Raw genomic sequence first — 25,521 nt, forward strand, 5'->3', positions numbered from 1 at the left:
CAACACACACAAAATAATAATAATAATAATAAAAAAAAAAAAGTGTGGGTAAAAAAAGTCTGCTTTAAGATTGTTGATTTTTTTAAAAAAAAAAAAAATACAGAATCTTGTCAAACTCTCGAGCCAACGCTGACTTTCTAAGTTTTTTTTTTAATGTTTATGATGTTTATCTGCTCTTTGTGGTGTATAAAGTCAGGTTTCGTTCTAACCGAAACATTGGTGACTCGTTCGGCATGTTCATGAGTTTTGGCTTTATCGAAATAAAACTTGTAAACTTTATTTTTTTTTTTACATTTTCATTCATAAATCCAACTTGTTGTCTGGTTCTAGGAAGCTGGACAGTAGTAAGGAGTGTAGGGATGGAGAATATGTCTAATTGGGTTTATAACTATTTTATTTAACGTTCTAGAACTACGGGATGTTATGTACTGAGGAGACCATCTAAGGGTTTGACTATATTTAGGTGACCTCTTCCCACCCCAACATTATAAATGTGATGGAGCCAAGATGTTCTTAGCTTTAAAAGAACATTTAACACCTGTGCTGTTGGACATGTCCTCTCCCAACATCACCTAATCTTGGTCTACAAAGTTGTCCACCTCTATCTCTACCTGGCCTAGTACCATCTAAAGGCTTGTATATATTTAGGTGACCTCTTCCCACCCCAACATTATAAATGTGATGGAGCCAAGGTTTTCCTAGCCTTAAAAGAACATCCAACACCTCTACTGTTGGACATGTCCTCTCCCAACATCACCTGATGTTGGTCTACAAGGTTGTCCACATCTATCTGTACCTAAACTAGTATTAGTGATTCATCCTGTAACAAGTGCCAGACTACTTCTATGGCGTGGGTCTACTTATTTCTGCCTTCAAGTACCATCTAAAAGTCCAAGATCTGAAAAAAGTAGATGGTTCCTTAATTACTGATTCATCCACTTGCGCTCAAGTGAAAGGTATTCAAGAGGAATCTCTATAACACATTGCTAAACCGCTTGGAATGTAAAAAATGAGGACGCAACGAACCAGATGACTTCCCTGGATCGTTAAAGGACTTAAACCCTTAATGGAACCAGCAAATATGTTTCTGCTTGGCACAATCTTGAAAAAGCGAAGCATTTTGTCAATGTGTTCATGGTGGAAGAACTTTGTGGACTAAACAGATATTATTGATAGCTGTTCCTTCTGTACCCATCGTACACATGAATGCACAATTGGCCGGGTATACATGTGTTCTCAGTGGAGAGAGGGGAGTACATTGATGTATGAAACCTCTATTGTTGCCTTATCTCACTTTTTTCAAGTTCAACAAACCCATTGGGTTGTTTTTTTTTCTACTATCATTTGCCGAATAAATGTTGACCAAAAATACAATAGGCCTTAGATGGTCAGCCAATCCCTTTAAAATTTTAGGTTTCGACTGAGTATTGTGTAGAGTTTATTTTTAATCAAACCTTTGGACTTGAAATGGAGTCAATTCAGAAATATTTTTCATTTTGGCAAAAACGTGTACCAAAATGAGGCTACGGCCTCAGAGAAAAAATGGTCAAAATCCCTGGTTAGAGAAAGCCTTTCAGAGAGGCAAGTGAGTGTTTCTACGAATGTAGATGACTATGTCCCTATAGTAGAGATAAGTGAATAAGTTCACAGGACCCAGGTCCAGTGGGGAGGTTATTATTCCAAGGGCACTAGATAGGAACCCAATGAGCTGCTCCTTCCTACAGGCCCGTCTGGCTCCTCTTTTGATTAGTCGGTCTGGCATGACATTGTGTGTGCTTCATGCCACAATGATGATGTGCCAGGCCGGCTAATCAAAAGATGACCCTGGATGCTGGCATCACAGGACATTCACAAGCCCCTGTCCAGCGGCCATTGAATCTCTGGACCAAGGTCCTACTAATCAATTCACTCATCTTTACTATATGGTCAAGTTTTGAACAATGGACCAACAACTTTAGTCTCCCGGTCTCTACCTGCATAACTTTAAAAGTCTTCATACACTTTAGACTCATGTCGGTCGTATATGTTGAGTTTGGCCAACTAATGTGTACGGGGGTCTCCCGACTGTCCCCCGATAGATGATATTGGAGGACAGGAGGATCCGGCTTTTTCTTATTTCCAACTGCCGATGCTTGTCTTCTCGAAGAGCTAAGCTGTCGCCAGAGATATCTGGCAGCGTCTCTCTCGAAGAGAACATAGGATCGCTCAGCAGACTGTATGGTGGAGTCGGGAGAGAAAACTGCTCGACATTCACAAGCCCCTGTCCAACGGCCATTGAATCTCTGGACCAAAGTCGTGCTAATCAATTCACTCATCTTTACTATATGGTCACATTTTTAACCAATGGACGAACAACTTCTGGTCTCCCAGTTGCTACCTGTATGTAAGTTTTTTTCTGCAAAGCCTTCATACTTGTTAGACTAGCATCGACCGAATCTGTTGAGTTTGGCCAACTAATGTGTACGGGGGGGCTCCCAATTGTCCCGCGATAGATGATGTTGGAGGACAGGAGGATCCAGCTTGTCTTATTTCCAACTTTTAGTCTCCCAGCCGCTACCTGCCTAACTTTAAAAGCCTTCATACACGTTAGACTAGTTTCGGACGAATCTGTTGAGTTTGGCCAACTAATGTGTACGGGGGCCACACGACAGTGCCCCGATAGATGGTGTTGGAGGACAGAAGGATCCGGCTTGTCTGATTTCCAACTGTCGATCCTTGTCTTCTCGAAGAGCTAAGTTGCCGCAAGAGATATCTGGCAGCGGCTCTCTCGTAGAGAACACAGGATTGCTCGGCAGACTCTATGGTGAAGTCAGGTGAGAAAACTGCCGGACAAACACTATAAGGGGATCTCCAACGGTGCTTGGTCTACAGCTTCCAAAATCTTCTGCCGAAGCTCCAAACTGCTAATCATTGTAGTTTTAGCGCCAGCTGGCACACAGCTATGACATAACCTGTATGCAAAGAACAGCGGACTCATATGCACAAATTAAAGGAGAGACACTCTCCCAATGATATGAAGTGCTGTTTTAAATGAATATCTATTTGCCCAATTCCAATAATTGAAGGGTATCAAATGAATTGCAGATGTACTGGATCTGTTTTACCGGCTTGGATACCTCTCTCTATCTGCTGGTGGAGGTTGGAAAACACCTGCATTTGCAGGTAATATTGTGTGTCAAATATCTGTTATGTCACATGTAATAGATATTTAGTTATGTGTCAGGTGGATATTTATTATATGTACATGTGAGAAAATCAGGCTCTTGTGAAATTTTTCTTAAAATACATTTTCTTTTTCTTCCCCCCGCTGGTTACATCAGTCTTAACTATTGTGAAATCTAAAAGTAACAGACGTGTGATATGTGCATACACCTCTGGCAAAGCGTTACCTAAAATAATACATTGTTTAGATTGTTGGAGAATTTTACTTTACCTTTATTTATACTAAAGTTCACCTTTCTTCTATATGGCCTTTTTGTGTATATAAGTTACACGCCCGAAAATTATCAAAAAATCTAAATACGAAGTCACTGTGAGTCTTTTGTTAGCCTTGGCACATATATTGAAGGGTCTTAAAGGAAATCCGTCAGCAGGTTTTTGGCATCTAATCTGAGAGCAGCATAATGTAGGGGCAAAGATCCTGATTCCAGCAAGATCACATTCTATAGTCTTGATAAAATCATTATCAGCAAGAGATTATCATTAGAAGACTAGTAAACCTGCTGCCATGTAGTTCTCCTGCTCTGTATAACAGCGCCCCCTCCACTTATTGACCACTTTCTGCTTATACAGTGTACACAGCTGCCAATCAGTGGAGGGGGCGGGGTTATACAGAGCAGGAGGACTACATGGCAGCAGGTTTAATAGTCCTCTAGTGATAAAATCATTGTTTATCAGCAAGAGATTATCACTAGAGGACTAGTAAACCTGCTGCCATGTAGTCCTCCTGCTCTGTATAACCCCGCCCCACAACTGATTGGCTAGTTTCTGCTTATACAGTGTACACAGCTGCCAATCAGTGGTGTGGGTGGGGTTATACAGAGCAGGAGGACTACATGGCAGCAAGTTTACTAGTCCTCTAGTGAAAATATCTTGGTGATAAAACAATTATTTTATCACTAGAGGACTAGTAAACTTGCTGCCATGTAGTCCTCCTGCTCTGTATAACCCCGCCCACACCACTGATTGGCAGCTGTGTACACTTTATAAGCAGAAAGTGGCCAATCAGTGGGGGGGCGGGGTTATACAGAGCAGGAGGACTACATGGCAGCAGGTTTACTAGTCCTCTAGTGATAAAATCATTGTTAACAGCAAGAGATTATCACTAGAGGACTATTAACCTACTGCCAGGTAGTCCTACTGCTCTGAATAACCCCGATAACTCCACTGATTGGCCACTTTCTGCATATACAGTGTACACAGCTGCCAATCGGTGGTGTGGGCAGGGTTATACAGAGTTCAGAATTCAGAGAACTGCTAAATCTGCAGCATATAATACAGTGATTGCATCAAAACTGCAGCAAAGAGCCCAGTAAGAAACACATCGCTGGAAACTGGTCACCAAACAGTTCACTCATCACTAGTCAGCAGGTTTTTGCTATGTTATCTGAAAGTACCCTGATGTAGGGGCTAAGAACCTGATTTCAGTGATGTCACTTACTGGACTGCTTGTTGTTGCTGCAATGAATTTCCTGTATTATCATCAGGTGAGTATCACTAGAGGACTAGTTGTCTCGTGCCAAGTAGTCCTGCTGCTCTGTGTAACTCCGCCCCCACCACTGATTGGCAGCTTTTTGCCTTACACAGAAAACTGCCAATCAGTGGTGGGGGCGGTGTTATACATTGATCAGTATTCAAATCTATTGCAGAGAAAACAGTGATCATCAAAACTGCACCAAGCAGACCAGTAAGTGACACTTCACTGCAATCCGGGTCTCAATCCCTACATTATGCTGCAAAAACCTGCTGACAGAGTAATGATCTGAATTCTGATATTTATTTCACTCCTTTGCAAAAGTTTGTTTTCTTTTTTTTTTCCTTACAGGGCTGCAGAGAATTTCCAGATGTTGTATAATCTTGACTGTTTTTGATCCAAATTCAAAATATATTATTGCTTTTTCAAAAGCCATAGGATAGGTGTTTGATTGTTAGGACCCACGCCTAGGACAGACCTCCAGAGCCCCTGTTCTTTCTCACTGTAGTCCGAAATTGTATGGAGCAACAATAAATAAAATCTGTAATCAGATTTTTGTTTTTCCGTCTACGAACAGCACGGAACTTATGGAAGGGACCCGAATATTAGCGGTGTATCACTTACTGGGGTTCTTGCAGTAATTTTGCAAAATGATGTTTTATTTTCTGCAGCTCTGCTAGTCTTCTCAGTGATATGCTCTTGCTATGTAATTCTTAATATTCCGAGCTCTGGCTATCTCCATCCCCATCACTGATTCACAACTTTCTGCCTATGCACAGAAAGCTTCCAATCAGTGGTGTGAGCAGAGTATCACAGCTCTTTAATGAGAAGACTAGCAGAGCTGCAGCAGATAATTCAATGATTTCAGCAAAACTATGGGAAAAATCCCATAATGAGCTTTCAAACTTATGCATAGGGGCTTTAAGGGAATTGGCTAACTACTGTGCTTGACAGTTTCCATCACCCCATAGACATTGGAAAGAGCAGCAGCACACATGCACTAACCTGGCGCTCAATTTGGTCCCCAAACACAGTGGAAAAGAACGGTGGCTCATTTACCCCAGTTTTAGGGTTTGGGGAGTACTCATTGGTGAGGTCCCCAGAGAACAAACACTTATCACCCATTTTGTAGATATGTAATATATGTCATTTATGTATCGACTGATGGACCCAATCTATCTGTTTGGTGTATACACACTATATAGTAATTGCTCATGGTAACTAATAAGATCAGAGTGGCTCTGCTTTTTGTTTGCACCGTTCATGTCCATCCTTTCCAGGAATCCTCTCGGATGACTGTACATTGTGTAGTGACGTCCACGGGACACAGAAGAACGAGCGCTTCTCCGAGACTCTGGTGCCTCCAATCTTTCAAACAGATTTTTTTTGTTTTCTTCTCCCTGTTTTTGTGCAGGACTTTGGGAAGTGTCCTCGGTTACGGCTGTTCACTCAGGAGTATATTCTGGCACTGAACGAGCTGAACGCGGGAATGGAGGTGGTGAAGAAATTCATACACAGGTCAGTGGTGGCTCTTCCTGTTTGGATTATTCTATGGCCTTTTGGGTTTTTTCGCATAAATAGAAATTGCTCAGATTTGGGCAACCTGTATTCTGACCACAGATGCCATCAGCCTGTAGAACCATCACGGAATATATGCTGCCATTTTTGGAATTCCCCTTGAACAAAGTTGACGCCCATAATGGTTTTCTCACTTTGTTTCCATGTTTTTGTGATTAGCTACATATGCAATTACCTAATATCACTAGAGTTGGCTATATACATATGATAGTTGATGTTCTGGTGCTCATTCACTTGAGCTTTTCCGACTCTCAAAGTTTACACAAATGGACGATCGACTCGAGCGATCGTTCTTATGATTTGAAAGAGGTGCGAAATGGTTCTCCTGGAAAAGAAAAGGGCCAGATGTTAACATCCAAATTGCCCAACTGTGATCTCCCTTAACATAATCGGTCAAGGAAGAATCAGGAGGTGCCATGCACAATAGGTTGGCGATCAATGCGTTCGACCAGCTTTAGCTTAATGGAGCCCTTGCCCAAAACCAAAGGTTAAGCCTCACTTTACACCTTTATGGTATTCACATGCAAGTCCCATTTACCCCCCCCAAAACTTGCCATTATCCAGTTCAATTGCCTTCCTGCCCCTAATTCACGCAAGAACATTTTGAGCAAAGTAGAAATATGTTTTTATTGTTTTCATGAAATACTTCAAATTCCTGGAAACTCTGAACTCTACTTTTTGGCCATTGAATATTAAAAGTGCACCCATACTGATCGATGCAACCAAACAATGCCTTTGGGCGGATGTTTACTCTGGCTGTTGGGACAAGTATGGATTTTGACCTTAATCCTACCAACGCGAGGTTGGAATGTCATTAGCAGACACAATGGATTCAGTCATTTTCTTCAGATTTTCGCTACAATCTTAACCAAAGGATGACAAATGAATAGCATCAAGGATACATAAGGGTCGTGAATTCCAAACTCTTGTTATCTCTTTCCCTAGCATGCACGGACCCACCGCAAACTGTCCACATCCTAGAGTGCTACCAAATCTAGTCGCCGTGTGCCTAGCTGCCATTTACTCCTGCTATGAAGAATTTATTAACAGGTCAGTATTTATTATGGTCTTATGTTAAAGGTCTTGTATATGTGACACGTCATTAAAGTCTGATCGGTAAGGGCTTGTCTCTTAAGGCCCCTTAAAATTGGGCAAGTTTTGGTCTACGGTTCATCTTGGGCAAGGTTGGTGGAACAAGGCCCTTGAACTGGCCACATGATATAACTGTCAGATGTATATTTGTTCTCAACTTCTCCGTATACAATTGTTCCGCTCAGCCAAGAGCCCTTGTGAAAGCCATTGGCCAACACTTCTGGTGGTGGCTAATCTCCTTCTGAAAACAAAATGGTTTGGCGTTGAAATTCCATCTCTTCCTTGATATCTGTTTTGGGAGAGTTGGGAGAAAGCCATAACATCAGATATTGGGCCAGTTATTTTCATAGATTGGTGAATGTTGACCATCTTACTGTAAAATATGGTCATCTAGTGCCATGATGTCCTCAAGGCAGAGCATGGAGACATCCTGCAGACATGACATGGGTTGAGGGCCATTTCAAGTACCTAATATTAAGGGTTGAAAAGTCAAAATGTCCAATGTCTCCACCTACCACCATGTTAATGTTTCTGTTAGCCTACCTGCTGTAGATCTATGTTGATCAAGAGAATAGACTTTTGGGAAGACATAAAAGAATAGATAAAAGATGAGTTGGCTGTAAAAATGAATACTTCAAACCACTAATATAAAAATCTTCTAGCAATGCATCAAATAACATTATATCCATATTTGTTTTAAAGCCGAGACAACTCTCCGAGTCTGAAAGAAATCCGGAATGGCTGCCAACAGCAGTGTGATCGTAAGCCCAATATTCCCCTACGGCTTCTTCATACCAACCCGGACCTTGTCTCTCAAGAGGTGACGACAGCAGAATCTCGACACAAGTCTGTCATTGTCACATCTAACGAGATCCACGTGGAGGTAGAGCGCAACAACACGGTTAACCAGAAGCTAAAGGCCAACACAGGCAATGACAGCGAGCCCAACTTGATTGACTGTCTGCTCATCAGTCCAGCTTGTAGCACCATGAGTATAGAACTGAGCCCACAGGCTGAACGCGTGCTGGGATGTTACGTGGAAATCCTGAAAATGCTGTAAGTAGCCTTCTTTGTATTATGTTATTCTTTACAGCCCATGTATTGGTAAAAAAGCTGAGTGACCACTTATATGACCACCAGTGTAGCTCCCAAGCTGGGTGACCTCCCTTATGACCATCGGTGTAATGCCCCACCTCGGTGACCTCCACTATGACTACCAGTGTAGCTCCTTAACTGGGTGACCTCCAGTATGACCACTGGTGTGGCGCCCAAGCTGGATGACCTCTGGTATCACCATCGATTTAGCTCCCAAGCTAGATGACCTGTGGTATAACCACCAGTGTAGCTCCCAAGCTGGGTGACCTCCCGTATGACCACCGATATAATGCCCCAACTAGATGACCTCCACTATGACTACCAGTGTAGCTCCCAAACTGAGTGACATCCATTATGACCACAGGTATGGCGCCCAAGCTGGATAACCTCTGGTATGACCATCGATTTAGCTCCCAAGCTAGATGACCTCTGATATAACCACCAGTGTAGCTCCCAAGCTGGGTGACCTCTCGTATGACCACTGGTGTAACAGCCAAGCTGGATGACCTCCTGTGTGATCACCAGTGTAGCTCCCAAGCTGGGTGACCTTTTGGTATGACCACCAGTGTAGCTCCCAAGCTGGATGAGTGTAGGTGAGGAATCATGAAGTGCGCCTTTATTAGGATTCCTTCACAAAACATTTTTTAATTTGTGCCTTGTAAAAACACCTTATGCATTTTTTTTAATTTTGTTTTTTGCATCATGGGATAGACATTAGCATGAAGCCAAGACCAATCTGATCTTCCCCTCCTCTGATTGCATATAGCTGCACGTAGCACCATGAAAAATGCAAGACCCTCAATACCATAACGCATGCCGAGCTGTGGTCTACTAGGCACACGATCACTCACTCACTCCTGTGCTCCCATCTCGGCACACAATGTTCGGCATGTATGATACTCCATGCTAGATATATGCAAAGGATTTTTTAGAGGGGTTGTCCAGAACTTTAATATTGATGGCTTCAGAAAGATGTGATCAGTTGCATGGCGGAACAACACAGCTCAATCACCACTGCATAAGTGACTGCGGTGTGGACTGCAGATCCTTCTATTCATTTAAATAGAGGTGAAGGTGCAGAACCGGCTGCAGATCCTATAGAGTTGATGGAGTTTCGCTGTTTTCAAATGATCACATCTGTCCTGCATTGTGAACAGCTGATTAGTTGGGTTGGAGTGGGATACTCGGCATCCCCACCAATCTGGTACTGATGACCTATCTGAAGGTGCTGGACAACTGTTTTAACAGGGGCAGACTGCCAACCATAAAAGTGATCCACAGGGAATCTGCGAGATTGTACCATTTACACAGTGTAGGGCTGTTCTATATTGACTAGATACACCAGCCCACACTAACACCACCACCAAAGGCTCGTCTGGTGACAAGAGTGGGTATACATAGCGCTCTCCTTGACGTCTCCAACATCATTGGCGACCATCATTTCTGCTCAGCATAAATTGACTTTCATCAGTGACTAGCACTGAGGCATCTGGTGCCTCGTGCAGCGTAGATGACGCCTGTGCCTGGTGGTGTGGTCAGGTATCCTTGCAAATTGCTAATGTAAATGGTTATGAATGGTCTGATATGACACTCAGGTGCCTCTTTCCTCCCTTAAATGTGCCTGGAGTTGCGTGGCATTCATCATCCGGTTCTGAAGGGCATTGCTCACATTAAAGCAGTCATCGGTGTGGGATGTGGCCAAAGGATGTCCACTTCTCTGCCTTTCTGTGACTCTTCCAGTCTCTCTGCGTCTCTGTATAACTTGCTGGTGATACTCTGTGATACTCTAAGCTCAGTGCCCACTTATGTCTGAGAACTTCCTGCTTGAAGCCTCGCAATGGCGCAGTACTGCTGATCAATTGTTAGGTGTCGTCTTGGTCTCAAGATGTCAAATGTTTACAGCATGATGAGGGACTGTTTATATACCAATTCTAAAGGAACCCCGGAATTTCTTGTTGTGCATTTTGCCATTAAGCTCCTTGTTGGAGAACAGCAAGTTGTTTAAAAAGTCCTGAAACATTGAACAGTTGGATATGAGCATCCAAAAGTTTAGAGAAGGTCACATTAAGCTCACCTGAAAAGGTTAGAGGGCATTTTAGGACCATCCTAAAATTTCAGCCGAAAGCCAAATATCCCAAATTTTTTGTGAGTAGCATATATCTCTATCTAATAAGTTTCAGAATTCTTACAAAAACTCTTTCATAATATGATTTTAAAGTTAGTATTTCAGCACAAAATGACTGTTCAAACAAAGCACAAGAGCTCAGTGCACTCTTGACATAGCTATACAGCTCAGTGCACCTTCTCACCTACTTATGTTACATCCATCTCTGCCCCCCCTTCCTTGATTGAGAGCTGAGGCTTTCCAGGAGTTAGAGAAGGGCAGAGATGGCTTCAACAGCATTCAAAAGAAAAAACTATATATATTGTTAAATTCGTCATTAATCCAGCGCCTCTGCTTTGATGGTCCTTGTTTACTTTCCCTCAGTGATCAAGTCCGGGACATTATTATTTATTATTATAGCGCCATTTATTCCATGGCGCTTTACATGTGAAAAGGGGCATACATGGACAAGTACAATAATCGTGAACATTTCAAGGCACAGACTGGTACAGGAGGAGAGAGGACCCTGCCCGTGAGGGCTCACAGTCTACAGGGAAGGGGTTGGAGGATACAGTAGATCGGGATAGAGCTGGTTATGCAACGCTATGGTGGACTGAGGGTTACTGCAGATTGTAGGCTTGTCGGAAGAGGTGGCTCTTCAGGTTCCTTTTGAAGGTTTCCACAATAGACGAGTCTGTTATGTTGAGGTAGAGCGTTCCAGAGTATGGGGAATACATGGGAGAAATCTTGTATGCGATTTTGGGAAGAGGAGATAAGAGGGAAATAGAGAAGGAGATCTTTCGAAGATCGGTGGTTGCCTACAGGTATGGAGGAGACAGGTTGTGGATGGCTTTGTAAGTCATGGTTAGGGCTTTGAAACAGAATCTTTGGCAATGGAAAGCCAGTGAAGAGATTGACAGAAAGGAGAGGTTCGGGAGTAGCAAGGGGAGAGGTGGCTTAATTGGGCAGAATTTAGGATAGATTGGAGGGAAGTCAGAGTGTTAGAGCAGGAGGTTACAGTAGTCCAGGTGGGAGATAATGAGGGCATGTACTAGTGTTTTTGCACATTCTTGGTCAAGAAATCAAAATCTGGGAAATATTTTTAAGTTGGAGTCAGCAGGTGGTGGAAAGTGCTTAGATATTTGGCTTGAAAGAGACTGGAAGACTGACCAACCATTGACTTTGATGGATAGGTCAGGTGGAGTGGTAGTGAAGTGGAGGAAAGAATACATCCATGTGGTTCTAATACCTGTATGTATAGCATAAGACCCCTAAAACCAGTGTCTGACTGCAGCGATGTGTGGCACATGATTGCTACAGCCATGTAAACAAAGACCAACTGGGACACCAGAGCATTGGACAATTTTAAGGGTTATTCTCCCCCTCCCCTCCTTCCAAAAAAAGAAAATCCCTAAGTCTCTCCTCCCCAAAACAGCTGCAGAATGCGTCCATGTAGCTAAATGGTTTTCCCCAAAAAGTACATTATCCATGGGATAGGGAATACCTTCCTGATCGCTGGGGGTGTGACCATTAGAACCCCTAACAATCCCAAAATCAAGGCCTCGTCTTGAATGGAGTGGAGCTGCACATGCTTGACCTCTGCTTCAGTCATTGTCTATGAGACTGTTGGAAATAGCCAAGTACAGCACCCGCCGCTCCAAGAGATGGTGCGGAGGTCGAGCATGTGCACTTCCGCACCATTGAGGATGGGGCATCCAGTGGTAAGACACTTCCACCTCCAGCAGGTAATCCTCTTAGGGATTTTCTTGCTTATTTTGGTGGGGGCCGCGGCGGCTGGGGGTTTGTGGAGGAGTGGTGGTGGGGGTTTGCGGGCGATAACCTTTTAATGGATGAGGATTTCCTTTTTTTCCCAATATTTTCAATGTAAACGATTGTCCTCATGTTTAGAGGATGGAGGGGAGTGGTTGGGCAGAGGAGCACTTGCACTCTCAGCACTGGTTAGTCCAGTGTCGTCTCTCACTATGAAGGAAGTATTGGTTTCATGAACCCGCTGACGTCTTTCCTTCATTTTATAGGAATGACAACACCCGGCCATTAATACGTTTTATACGCCTACAGTTTGACACTTATAAAATAAAATACACAGGTTATATATAGAGATAGCAGCAGATACGGGAGTGAAGGCTGAATGTCTTCATCCATGAACAATGCGGAAATAGCCAGCCAATTCTATATACCTAATTCTGTCACCCAATTATTTGTAAATGGTTAAAGAGAATATTATTTTTTCGGCCTTTTTTTTAAGGGTCACTGCTGCTACAAAGTGTCTGTAAGTCATTTATATTGCTGAGAGATCTGCAAAAATGCAACTGTTCCTGCTCCTGATGGCTCTCTGGTTTCCTTCTCCCAATTCTCAGGGTTAGAGATAACAGGAGGGACTCCTACTCCTGATTGTTCTCTGGTTTCCTTCTGCCAATTTTCAGGGTTAGAGATAACAGGAGGGACTCCTACTCCTGATTGTTCTCTGGTTTCCTTCTCCCAATTTTCAGGGTTAGAGATAACAGGAGGGACTCCTGCTCCTGATTGTTCTCTGGTTTTCTTCTCCCAATTCTCAGGGTCAGAGATAACAGGAGGGACTCCTGCTCCTGGCTACTCTCTGGTTTCCCTCTCCCAATTCTCAGGGATAGGAATAACAGGAAGGAGGGTGTTATACAAAGGTCTGCAGTGGAGAGAAGGGAGAAAGTATGGAAGGTTGTATGGGGAGCAGAAAAAAGAGACTATAGACAAAGAGGAAAGCACAAAAAGGGCAATGCTGGAGCAAAAGTAAGTGAATCCAGCATGTATTACTGAGAGGGTCATTCCCAACAGAAAAATTAAATTTGAATCAGGTTAGAGGGCCTGAATATGAATCAAAGACTGAAAATGTAGTCTTAAATTTAGTACAGTTTTATTAACCCCTAATGTCAAAGGTTTTCAGAGCCATTAATTTAGCCCTATGGTTATGATCTCCTTTTATTACAAAATGTAGGGGTTTGGAGGTAAAATCTACATTTGTTCCAAAGCCAAATACATCTTCTATTTTCTGCAAAATACTGGCCCACCTCTGTACTGCTCATAATTGTGAGGATTTGGTCTTTGTGAAGTTGTAATTTGGCCATCTATGTATTGCCCAAAATTTCGGAAAGGACTTCCCAGTGACTTCTTGATTTCGGGTGGCCCCTTAAAGATCTGCTTTTCTTGCGTCATCCTTCTATCTACTAACATCTTTCTTGTTTTAGGAAATCAGACTTTTTTTTTTTTCGTCTCATTGTTGGGAAAATGCTGAGTTTCGTTACATTGCCAGGAAATCTGTGTCTCAAAAATGAAGGTCTAGCTGACCGTGACCCTGCTGGATAGAGCTGAGCGGGCACTGGCTGAATATTCTGCCCTGCTTTGCTTGGCAGAAACCAATTCACGGTGAATCACCATCTCCCAAGTTATAACTCCTATCAGGTGTTATGTCTGGGAGGGTTCCAATTATAGCCTGCAAATAAAAGCACGCCTTGCCCTTATAAAACAAATTAAAAGTTATATACATATCTTCATAGGGAAAAGATAAAGCTTTCCGTCCAGAAATAGCGCCACTCCTGCCTATAGGTTGTATCTGGCATTGCAGACCAGAGTTGAGCTGCAGTACCAGGCTCGACCATAGAAAAATATTGGCGCTGTTTCCAAACTCTGTTCTCAGTTGCTAGTTCCTGAGGATCAATGATAGTCTGTCCTTGGTTTTCGGTAGAAGGCCAAATCAATGAATTCAGTGCCCATGTGCTCCTCCAACGCGGTAGAGCCGAAGCTGCATCGGTGAGAGTACAGTTTGGACCTGTCGCTCAGCCATGCTGCTGGTCTGAACTATCAATGATCAGGAGCACAGCTCCCACCTGCAGGCAGGAAGCCGGAAGTCAGGGGAGCACTGCGCTCCTGATCAGTGATCATGAAAATAACCCTTTAAGGTGCAGAATGGAGGGAGCAGTGGCTGTCCTGTGTCTGTGACTGTCTGCAGCGCTGACTTGGGCAGATCCCCTGAGCTCACTGCTTGTTGAAATGATGCATACAATACCACACAGCAGGGGCAGGGACTCGCACATACACGGGGGCGAGAAAAATCCTGAATTAGTCATGTTAGGACTGTAAGTTCCATCAAAGTCTTGTACAGTGGTGACTTATTTCTTTGTCCTTTGCTGCTTCTTGCACAAACAGATTTTGTCTGCTCCATTAAAGCAAAAGGGTCTGACTAGCAATTCCAAAACCAACCTGTGCACAGGGGTGGCGGTACTTTTATAAAGAAAGCAGCCATGTTTTTTTTTCTAATCCTGTACAACCTCTTTTAAAAAAGTCATATTCAACAAAATTGCTTTATACGGCCTAAATCCCAAGAAGACCGACCTGCAAAACATACCATTGCATAGGCACTGAATGTATTAACTTAAAGGGGCACTGCATGAAAAAAATAAAATACTAATATAAATAATGTTGTTGATATCATTTACACATATATAATAGGTTCCCAAAGCTGGAGATATTGGGGAAAGTGTAATGGTCATAGAGGGGGATATTTTATATTGCGGAGGTCTCTCTTCGTGTGTAAGGTTTTTTTTTTTTAGTTGTGTTAATGTAATTTCCTAATCTCCTCCTTACCTGTACAAACTAGGAGTAACCACGTACCCCCATAAGTATATGGGAGACTTTTGTACATACGGCTCATATATATGTAAATTTAGCCAATTCTTCTTCCAGTTTTCACCTGTTGTTTTACGGATTTTGTGCCCCATCCACGGCCCAGTAATGTCCATTATAGATGGGGAAATACGCTTACATGCACTTTCTGGGAAACCAGTTCTTAAAAAGGAAATTGCGAAAGTCTATGGGATTTTGGTTCGAAGCTGTCAGATCTTTCGGCAGCAGAGGAAACGGGGTCAGGGTTGCAATGGGGTCACACTTTCGGCTAAAAAAGTGCATGAGCACAGAACAGGGCGTATGGCGTCATCAGGATGAGTAGAGGGAAATAAATCCTCTTCTTTTTTTTTTTTTTTTTTTTATTTAGAGTACACCCTCCAAGTATATTATACACAGTCCCCTCTGCTCCGCTCTCATCTGATACAGGGGCCAATGGGCCCATTAGGTTAGTGGTTTGGCTCCGCCACATGTGATCCCGGCTCTTTTGAGCAGAATACGGCCACAGTAAATCTATTCTCGGAGGGAACAGCTGCTTTACATTCCCTAATGCCCATCGTAAACACAAATCTCATGTGTTGGGCACAGTAGTAGTGGAAAGTTCTTCATGAGGTACAGTATCAGGCGATTCCTTTATCTGCGCAGCGGTCACCTGCTGTGGCAGTCATTTACAAGAATCTAAGGCACAGTTACGGTATCTGGCACTCTCCGGTGTCATTATTCCAGGCTCTGCTTTCAGTCAGTCCTTGTATAAAAGTTTCAAAGTAAATGATCAGGAAAGTTTCCCAGCATTCGCCTCCATTGTCTTCCAAGGAACTTTAGAGCTTCCTAGATCCCTGGTTGGGAAACTCCGTCATAGATGCTTTAATCCATAAGGGCCGTCTACTTTGATCCCACTGATCCCCAGGACAAAGAGCCTGCGACTACTTATTCAAGCCGTGCTATGTGCCCTTGGCCTTTATGGGGATGAAGAAGGGACATAACCGTGCACTACTGTCTTTGATCATTCTCCCCAATATGAGCCATGAGGTACCATAATGGTGGCCACAGTCTCTTCACTAGAGTGAATGACGACAGAGGCCAATATGAGCCATGAGGGTATGATTCCATAATGGTGGTCACAGTCTCTTCATTGAAGTGACTGGCAACAGAGGCCAATATGAGCCATGAGAGCATGATGCCAAAATGGTGGCCACATTCTTTTTGTTGGAGTGACTGGCAACAGAGGCCAATATGAGCCATGAGGACATGGGCCATAGTGGTGGCCACAGTGTCTTCTCTGGAGTGACTCGCGACTGAGCCATGAGAACATGGTGCCAAAACAGTGGCCACATCCTTTTCCTTGGAGTGACTCGCGACTGAGGCCAATATGATCTATGAGCGCATGGTGCCAAAACAGTGGCCACAGTTTTTGTTGGAGTGACTAGCGACAGAGGCCAAAAATGAGCCACAAGGGCATGGTGTCATAACAGGGACCACAGTCTCTTAGCTGAAGTGACTGTCAACAGAGATCAATATGGGCCATGGTGCCATGACAGTGGCCACAGTCTCTTCGCTGGAGTGACTGGTGACAGAGGCCAATATGAGCCATGAGAGCATGGTGCCAAAACGGTGGCCACAGTCTCTTTGTGGAGTGACTGGTGACAGAGGCCAAAATGAACTATGAGACCAGGGGCCATAACGGTGGCCACAGTCACTTTATGGAAATGACTGGTGGGGGTCAATAGGGACATTCCACCTTATGGGAAATCCTAGCATTCCCATATTAGTAATCTAGGGCTGTTGGATAGAAATATTTAACACTCCCAAAAACGATTGTCGGACATTAGTCCAGCATCCGCGTTGTCACTCCATGACAGCAGGATCATGGCAGTGCAAACTTCCTCGGCTAGCACTTTGGGAATGGCCTTACGCCACATCTTGGCAGCCAAGTTGCTAATATTTGAGTGCTGAACTAGGAAGTTCACAATGTCCTGGTCTAGATGCTATTGATTACTTACAGGGAGGCTGTACTGACATTGAATGATAGATAAGGCAGTCATTCTGGTAGGGATATTCAAAGTAAGTACACCAGCATTCATACAGTTTAAGACCAATTTCATCTTTAAAAGGGTTTCCTGAGGTTTGTCTGTAGCCCTCATGGCCTGTGGTCCAAGGACAGGAGCGTCAATGTGTCTGTGACACTCCACCAAGCTGATCATTCCAGCCGTGCACTCACCATAGCACTGTCCAAATGTTTCCACGAAAAACCCACAATGGTTCTAATCCATTTTATTTGCTTCATGATTGGGCTGTGTTGCACATATGTATTTTATGGTGTTTTCTTAGTGTTTAAATATTACTTAGTAAAAGGGCACAGAATGAAATTATATTTATCTTCCAGGTCTGACTATGACGATTGGCGGCCAGCCCTGGCGAGTCTGCTGCAACCCATCCCATTTCCCAAGGAGTGAGTAAAGCATTGTGACTTTCCATTATCTGCCTTATATAAGAAAAGTGTAAAGAGAGACTAATAATCATTATTTCATGCTCCGTCTAGCATCGTTTTGTTTTTAATGTATTTTTGGGGTGTAACATTGGAGTAACCATAAAGTCTTACACACATGGAGAGGATGGCCTGGTCTAATAAGAACCAAGCTCCCTAAAAATACTCTGACACAGAATTGTAAAATATCTCTTGTCCTGTACCTATGAATATGCAGGTTCAATCGGTTCCTCGTTACTTGTCATGAAGTGTAAGCAAATAAGGAACCAATTACAATCGTAAAGTGATCTCATCGGAATGTGGTGAACCCACCGATAACAAGGGGTTCAGCCAATAACAAGGGGTTCAGCAGATAAGGGACTCAGCCGATAACAACGGGTTTCAGCCAATAACAACGGATTTCAGACAATAACAACAGGTTTCAGCCGATAAGGGACTCAGCCGATAGCAATGGGTTCAGCCGATAACAATGGGTTCAGCCAATAATAACTGGTTCAGCTGACGTACTAACGGTTGAGAGAGATGTCAATCGGACATTGGTGATTTGGGCTGACGAACGCTTTTTCTCGTGGTGGTAAGCCATTGGCCAACATGTCAGCCAATGGCTTTCTCATAGAGTGTGGTCTACTCAACTAGCGCTCCTGTGTTTGTGAGATTCGTCTGTCTTGGCTGTTGGCTGAACCATTAGCCCAAGCATCGTTCGGTAGACACCTGGGCGCCAATAGAATACAAGTGTGGTCTACCGATCTAACGCTCTTGGGTTTGGGAGATTCGGCTGATTTGGTTGTCAGCTGAACCATTGGCCCAAGTATCGTTCGGCAGACAGTGGGGCATCAACAGAACACGAGTGTAGTCCACCGAACTAGCGCCCCTGTGTTTGGGAGAGTCTGAGGGCTGAACCATTGGCCCAAGCATCGTGCGGAAGACAACGGGAGCGGCAGTGGAGACTCTGCCCCAGACCAATGTAGGGTTTCGTTTTTACTCTTGGAAAACCCAGTTTCTTGGCATACGTGATGAATTGCTGTCAGTACTTCAGCCCCCTTAATTCGGGAATACTTTAATCATGGCCTCACCTTGGCCCCAGTGATTTAGAAGGTCGAAAGGTTACTCTCCAGCAATTCTATGAAAACCAGAAAGGTCGGAGGAGCACCCTGGCACAGATCCAGGTATTTATACAATGCGTGTCAGGATAGGAACCCAAATGATATGATCTTGGTGGGTGCATTCTTAAAGGTCTTGGTTCGGGTTCTTTGGTATACGTGTAGGAAGCATAGAGTCACTTCTTGTTTTGATGGAAGAAACAACAGAACTCCTCCAGGATTGAACTAATGAGCGTTTGTGTTTGAAAAAAAAAATCTTATCCATGGAGAACGGCTATTAACAGCTGTAATTGTCCCATTTACCAACCAACTACACCCAGGGGTCCTGGTGACTTTGCACGTGGATCGGACGCAGTAAAGTGACTGCAGGCATTAAAGTTATAGGCAGCAAAAAAACACACTGGCGTCATTTGGCCAAATCTGTCTTCCAGCGATGCACAGGGGACTGCATTATTCCACTGTAAGTGATGCAACGTACTCTGCAATGTCACTTATAATTGCTTTGTCATTCTCATTAATGGAGATGTGACCGAGGTTTAATTAAGTCACTTGGGCTCTCCGACAAAATAAAAGTAGCCACAGAATAAAGTTTATGAGCGCACGGTGAGGGAAGGAAAGCGGCTGAAATAGAAACGGTCGCAAACCCAAAAAGGGTCCACTCTGTGATGTTCCAACATCATTAAAATAAGGATTGCGTCACCCGGGTCTTCCAAATTTTATACATTTAATTTTGGAAATTATTTATTTTTTCATATCACAATCCGGAAAAAAAATAAAAAATCTTGCAATTTTCACACTGGCTACTTTAAACTCTCGGGCCCCGATCCATCCAGACTTACGATTTTTACAGCGATCTTGATGGGGAAAGTGGGGAAGTCAGAAGCTACTGATTTATTAAGGGGTGCACAGAAATTTAGGGACATTTCAAAGCAATTTGTGGCAGAAATATGGTCAAATTGTTTTGTTAAATTGGGGCTATCCTGACTATTCTTTATGAAAGATTTTTCAACAGTCTCATTATCTTCACAGTCAGGATGACTGATAACGCCTTCACAACGAATAACGTACGATTAATTATTCACAATTGATGGTGTCACAGTCTCCCTTCCTTTAACACACTCTTTAGATGTTTAGTGTAAAAGATAGGGCCTGAGTCAGTCTATTGCTGCTAATGTACATGTGAATTTAGTCTTGTTTTACGCGATATATTTGTTTTTTAATAAAAAAATGTTTCAATTTTAAAACATAATTTAAACAGTAGGTCACTGCCTTTAAAATATAGCGTCCTGGACTTCCTATCTCAACCTCTTATGAGCTTACATTTATTAAAAAACTGAACAGTTATTTAGGTATCAAATTGCAAATGTGGGGGAACTAAGGCATTGGTTAAAGAGGACCAACCAGCAGGATTTTTATATATAAAGTAAACAGTTCTATACTGGCTCTAGGATGCTGAATGTAACCATACCCTCTGTTCAGAGATTGGATGTTTTATTTCAGAAATATGTTCAAGTAAAGTTACAGCAATGCACTGCTATTTGATTGACAGGTGCAACAGGAAGAGAATATGTGGGTCGAATTTATTGCCTCCTGCCTTGCCTTCCTCCACCTGTTGCCGTCGTATATGTTAATTCCGACGCAAACAGACAGGGGCAAGAATAGACAGCAAGTCCTGACCCACATATTCCCTTCCTGTTGCACCTGTCAATCAAATAGCAATGCATTGCTGGAAACTTACTTGCACATATTTCTGAAATAAAACATCCAATCTCTGAACAGAGGGTATGCTTACAATCAATCAGCATCCTAGCGCCAGTATAGCACTGGTTTACTTTAAAGAAAACCAACCATCAGGATTTTTTTTTTTACATCGATGGCCTATCGTTAGGATAGGTCATCAATGTCTGATCGGTTGGGTCAGACACCCCGCACCCCCGCCGATCAGCTGCTCTCTGTCTCAGCGGCGGTAAATGAAATGCGCAGTTCAAATAATAGTGGCCACAGCTTGACTGTAATGGAAGGCGGATGTGCAGTACCCGGCCATGACCACCATCAGTTAATGGGACAGGTCTGGAATCAAGCTTTTCTGGCTGCCAAAAATTTGCCACTGTCACCAAGAACAGCTGATCAGTGCGGATGTGGCATCTCGGACCCTGGCCAAACAGCTATTGATGATCCTAACTATAGGCCATCGATGTAAAAGTTGTGGACAACCTCTATGATTTGTATATGGAGCTTCACAAAATTATATGTGCCACTTACTGGCACTAATTGGCAAGCCATAAGTTGATGACCTTGACTATTTAGAGTAGTTATAGGGTTTGGATTCTTACCTTTGTTGGGTTACTAGAATAGCCTGAAACGCTTTAGCTTTAATTGTGGGGGCGCAATCGGCTGTTTTTTTAAAAGGGATCTGTCAGAACTATTTTATTCCTGAAAAGTATCGGGAGCAGTATAACAATAAAAATGATACCAGTCTTGTAGGTATCTGATATGCCAGTGTTGAGAAATTAAGCTGTGAAGCAGCATAAATATATATTATATGTATGATATATATATATATATATATATATATATATATATATAATATATGAATTTATTTTTCATTTATCGTTTGCTTGTGCTTCTGCTACCTGACATTGGGAATGCTGTTTACCTTCTTCTTATGATGGATGCTTCTGCATAAGATGCATGCCAATGACTTAAGTAATATACGTGTTTCTTTTTGTTACAGAGCACTTGCCCATGAAACCTTCACAAAGTAAGTATTAATTATTGCAGGTGTTAAAAAAAAAAAAAAAAAAAAAAAAAAAGAAACGACAAAAGCTACATACTTCTTCAATGGAGAAAAAAAAAAGCAACCTTAAAAATATTTCCTTTGTTGCTTTGGATGCGATTCATTGACGACATTCTTTTCATGTTGTACAATGCAAGCATTGTGATTTATTAGTAGAAATTAATCTATAGGAAAATACGTTGTTGGTGAATTACAGGTTATTATGGATATCTAATCAAGGCGAATGTCCCAGCTGAGCCAAGTAACCTGTGTTTTCTTGTCCTGTCCATGTAGGGAACTGAAATACGTCATTCAGAGATTTGCCGAGGACCCCAGGCAAGAGGTAAGAATGTCCCCCGGGGCCAATGATGGTGAGAAGAGATGGATCCTTTGTGTTATTGTGGGTTATTGCAGGGCAGCTGTGAATAAAAAAAAAAATCATGTTCTCACCTGATATTAAATTATGGAGACAATCTCATAGTCCAAATCTGCCATAGTGTCACATTAAAGAATTCCTGCCACTAAATCATTCTAATTTATATGCAGAAATTCTGGTAGTGTACAAATGGTTTTTTTTTTCCGTACACCTACAGCCTATTGTTCTCGGTGAGTAAACTGCGTTCCCATTCATTTAATTAAAGGGGTTCTCCACGAATAGAAAAAAAAGCCATTATAAATAGATTCTTAAATGCCTTCAATTAACTATACACACTTGATTTGTTTAGAGAGGTAATCATAATGTTACATTATCAGGATAGGTGCCTGTGAATATGTGCAGTGAGAAGCTCTGCTGCTCTGACCTGGAGATAGGCTGACATAGTGTTATTGGTTATCTTCAGGTCACAGCAGCCGCTTGGCACTTAGAAAGACATGGTGAACAGCAGTGCGAGCAGCCTCTTCTTATCTCCGCACCCTGGTATCCCCAGTATTAGATCACATTGGGTGGACTAAAGTGTGAGCAGCCTCTTCTTAGCTGAACACACCTGGTGCAGTACTAGATCAGAAAGACAGGGTGGCCAGCTGTGTCTACAGATTCTTCTTATATCAGCACCACTAGTATCTTCAGTACTAGATCAGAAAGATAGGGTGGACAGCAGTGTGAGTAGCCTCTTACCTCAGCACGCCTGATGTCTCTAGTATTAGATGAGAGAGGCATGATCGCCAGCAGTGTGAGCAGCCTCTTCTTACTTCAGCAAACCTATTAGATCACAGACAGGATGGACAGCAGTGTGAGCAGCCTCTTCTTCCCTCAGTATGCCTGGTATCTCTAGTATTAGATCAAAGAAACATGGTAGACAGTAGTGTAAGCAGCCTCTTCTTACCTCAGCACCTCTGGTATCTTTAGTATTAGATCACAGACGGTGAATAGCAGTGTGAGCAGTTACTTCTAATATTAGCCTCCTGGTATCTCCAGTATTAGATCAGCTAGATAGTGTAGACAGCAATGTGAGTAGCCTCTTCTTACTTCAACACCTGTGGTATTTACAGTATTAGATCTCATAGACATGGTGGGCAGCAGTTCAAGCAGCCTCTTCTTACTTCAGCACCGCTGGTATCTATAGTATTACATCACATAGACAGGGTGGACTGGACAGCAGTGTAAGCAGCCTCTTACCTCAGTACGCCTACTATTAGATCAGAGAGACAGGGTGGACAGCAGTGTGAGCAGCCTCTTCTTATCTCAGCACGCCTAGTATTAGATCAGAAAGACATGGTAGGAAAAAGTGTGAACAGCTTCTTCTTACTTCAGTACGCCTAGTATCTCTAGTATTTGTCAGAGAAACTTGGTACAGAAGAGTGTGAGCAGCTTCTTACTTCAGTATACCTTGTATCTCTAGTATTCAATCAGAGAGATATGGTAGACAGCAGTGTGAGCAGTTTCTTCTTACTTCAGTATGTCTAGTATCTCTAGTATTAATCAAAGAGACATGGTAGTCTCCTGGAACTCACTGCCTCAACACGTCAGACTATCTACTACACTTGCAAACTTCAAACGGACCCTGAAAACTCATCTGTTCAGAAATGCCTATAATCTACAATGACCTCACTGCCCCACCACCGTGCGGAGCTGCCGCCCCACCACCGTGCGGAGCTGCCGCCCCACCACCGTGCGGAGCTGCCGCCCCACCACCGTGCGGAGCTGCCGCCCCACCACCGTGCGGAGCTGCCGCCCCACCACCGTGCGGAGCTGCCGCCCCACCACCGTGCGGAGCTGCCGCCCCACCACCGTGCGGAGCTGCCGCCCCACCACCGTGCGGAGCTGCCGCCCAACCTACACCCCACCTACTGTCTCCTCCCCAAAATCCTTTAGGATGTAAGCCCGCAAGGGCAGGGCCCTCTTCCCTCTGTGACAGTCTGTCTATTGTAACGTGTATATGTATTTTGTATGTAACCCCCTTCTCATGTACAGCACCATGGAATCAATGGTGCTCTATAAATAAACAATAATAATAATAATAATAATAATGGTAGTGTGAGCAGCCTCTTCTTACCTCAGCACCACAGGAGTCAGAGATGACATCAATGTCACTTCTCACCCGCTTGCAATGTGAGAACTTAATATGTCTCTATTGAAGTGAGTGGGCAGCTGGGAGTGCCATTTTGCTGAGAAAATGTGTAGTCTTCATTCTGAGGGTTGGTGGGGTCCCAACAGTTGGGTCCCTACTGATAAATAACTGTTTGCCTATTTATTTTAATTACATTGCACCATCATATTCTGCAGCGCTTTGCAGACGATATCACCACTGTCCCCATTGGGGCTCACAATCTAAAACCTCTCTCGATATGTCTCTTCCAGCAATGCTCTCTGTGACTTGTGACCGTATTCTGACAGTATGTGAGACTATGTGCAATGGTAGTCTGAGGTTAGCGGATGATCTCATAGCATTACCACTGTCATTAAGAAATACTTCTCATTTCCTGTAAACTGGGTCAGATGTTTATGTACAAAGAACATATTTGTTAAAAGAAAGTCTGAATTGTCAGCCCTCATCCCCAGCAATTACGGGAACTTATACACTTTTTGTTAGAGGGGCCGTGGAGAGAAATACTTAAAATGACACTGACCGATTTTCATGTCCCCTTTTTTTACCTTTTTAGTTAACATATATATATTTTAGTATTTCTTTGTCTACACTGTGGTCCAACAGTGACAGGTCCAGTTGGCATCATATAGTTCAATATTCTTACTACCGTCCATGTTACGGTATAACGTTTTTACATATTTATCTCTGATTGTCTGGCTTTTGACGCAACCATTGTATGGACTGGAACAGCACGGCTCCGTAAACTGTGTACTAGCAGCTCAGCTTATATACAATTGATTCGGATCTGGGCTGTAGTTTTCGACCGCTGCCACAAAAAAAGTGTATAGAGCTGCGATGTTCATCTGTGGGTTTTTCTTTTTCTCCGAAAACATCACACACAAGCCACAATAAGCGTCATCATTCTGCCTTTTTTTGGATTTTTTTTTGGGCAGATTATAAATACGTTCAGTTTTGCATTTTCTGTTTTCATTATTAACCAATGGAAATTTTATTTTTAACATCTGTTTTGAGAAAAAAAAAAAAGTGTTGCGTTGTAGTTGGATCACTTAATAAGAGCATTTTTTGCGGCTCTAAATTAATTTACACAATAGTTTTCTTTGTTTCAGGAGACGACGTGGTGGGACATTATTTTAATGGCTGTACTGGGGATTCTTCTCTAAATGTCACGGAAAATATGTTTGGAGTGATGTTTGTTTTAGAAGCTTTTGTCATTAGTGGTGTTCTGGGGGGTTTATAGAAAAATGTATTCAAATTTATATACATTCAAAGCAAATAATGGTGGCACATGTAAGGGCCGATTTGCACTGAACATTGCACAGGGTTGAGTGACCACTGTTTGCCGGTTGGTGGTCGTATAATAGCCAATTCTCACAGATCAGTA

The 25,521-nt window shown here is 42.9% G+C and overlaps 1 protein-coding gene across 2 annotated transcripts in view; it reads left to right on the forward strand.

Moving 5' to 3' along the window:
* CMIP (c-Maf inducing protein) overlaps positions 1-25,521 on the forward strand; it is a 171,838-nt gene that overhangs the window by 123,004 nt on the left and 23,313 nt on the right. For both annotated transcript variants that reach the window (XM_075325846.1, XM_075325847.1), the window contains exons 8-13: positions 6,108-6,211; positions 7,217-7,321; positions 8,066-8,419; positions 17,617-17,682; positions 21,553-21,579; positions 21,889-21,937. In XM_075325846.1, the coding sequence (XP_075181961.1) occupies positions 6,108-6,211; positions 7,217-7,321; positions 8,066-8,419; positions 17,617-17,682; positions 21,553-21,579; positions 21,889-21,937 (705 nt within the window). The remainder of the gene's footprint in view (positions 1-6,107; positions 6,212-7,216; positions 7,322-8,065; positions 8,420-17,616; positions 17,683-21,552; positions 21,580-21,888; positions 21,938-25,521) is intronic.

Source organism: Anomaloglossus baeobatrachus, chromosome 10, assembly GCF_048569485.1.
Source record: "Anomaloglossus baeobatrachus isolate aAnoBae1 chromosome 10, aAnoBae1.hap1, whole genome shotgun sequence".
NCBI lineage: Eukaryota > Metazoa > Chordata > Amphibia > Anura > Aromobatidae > Anomaloglossus > Anomaloglossus baeobatrachus.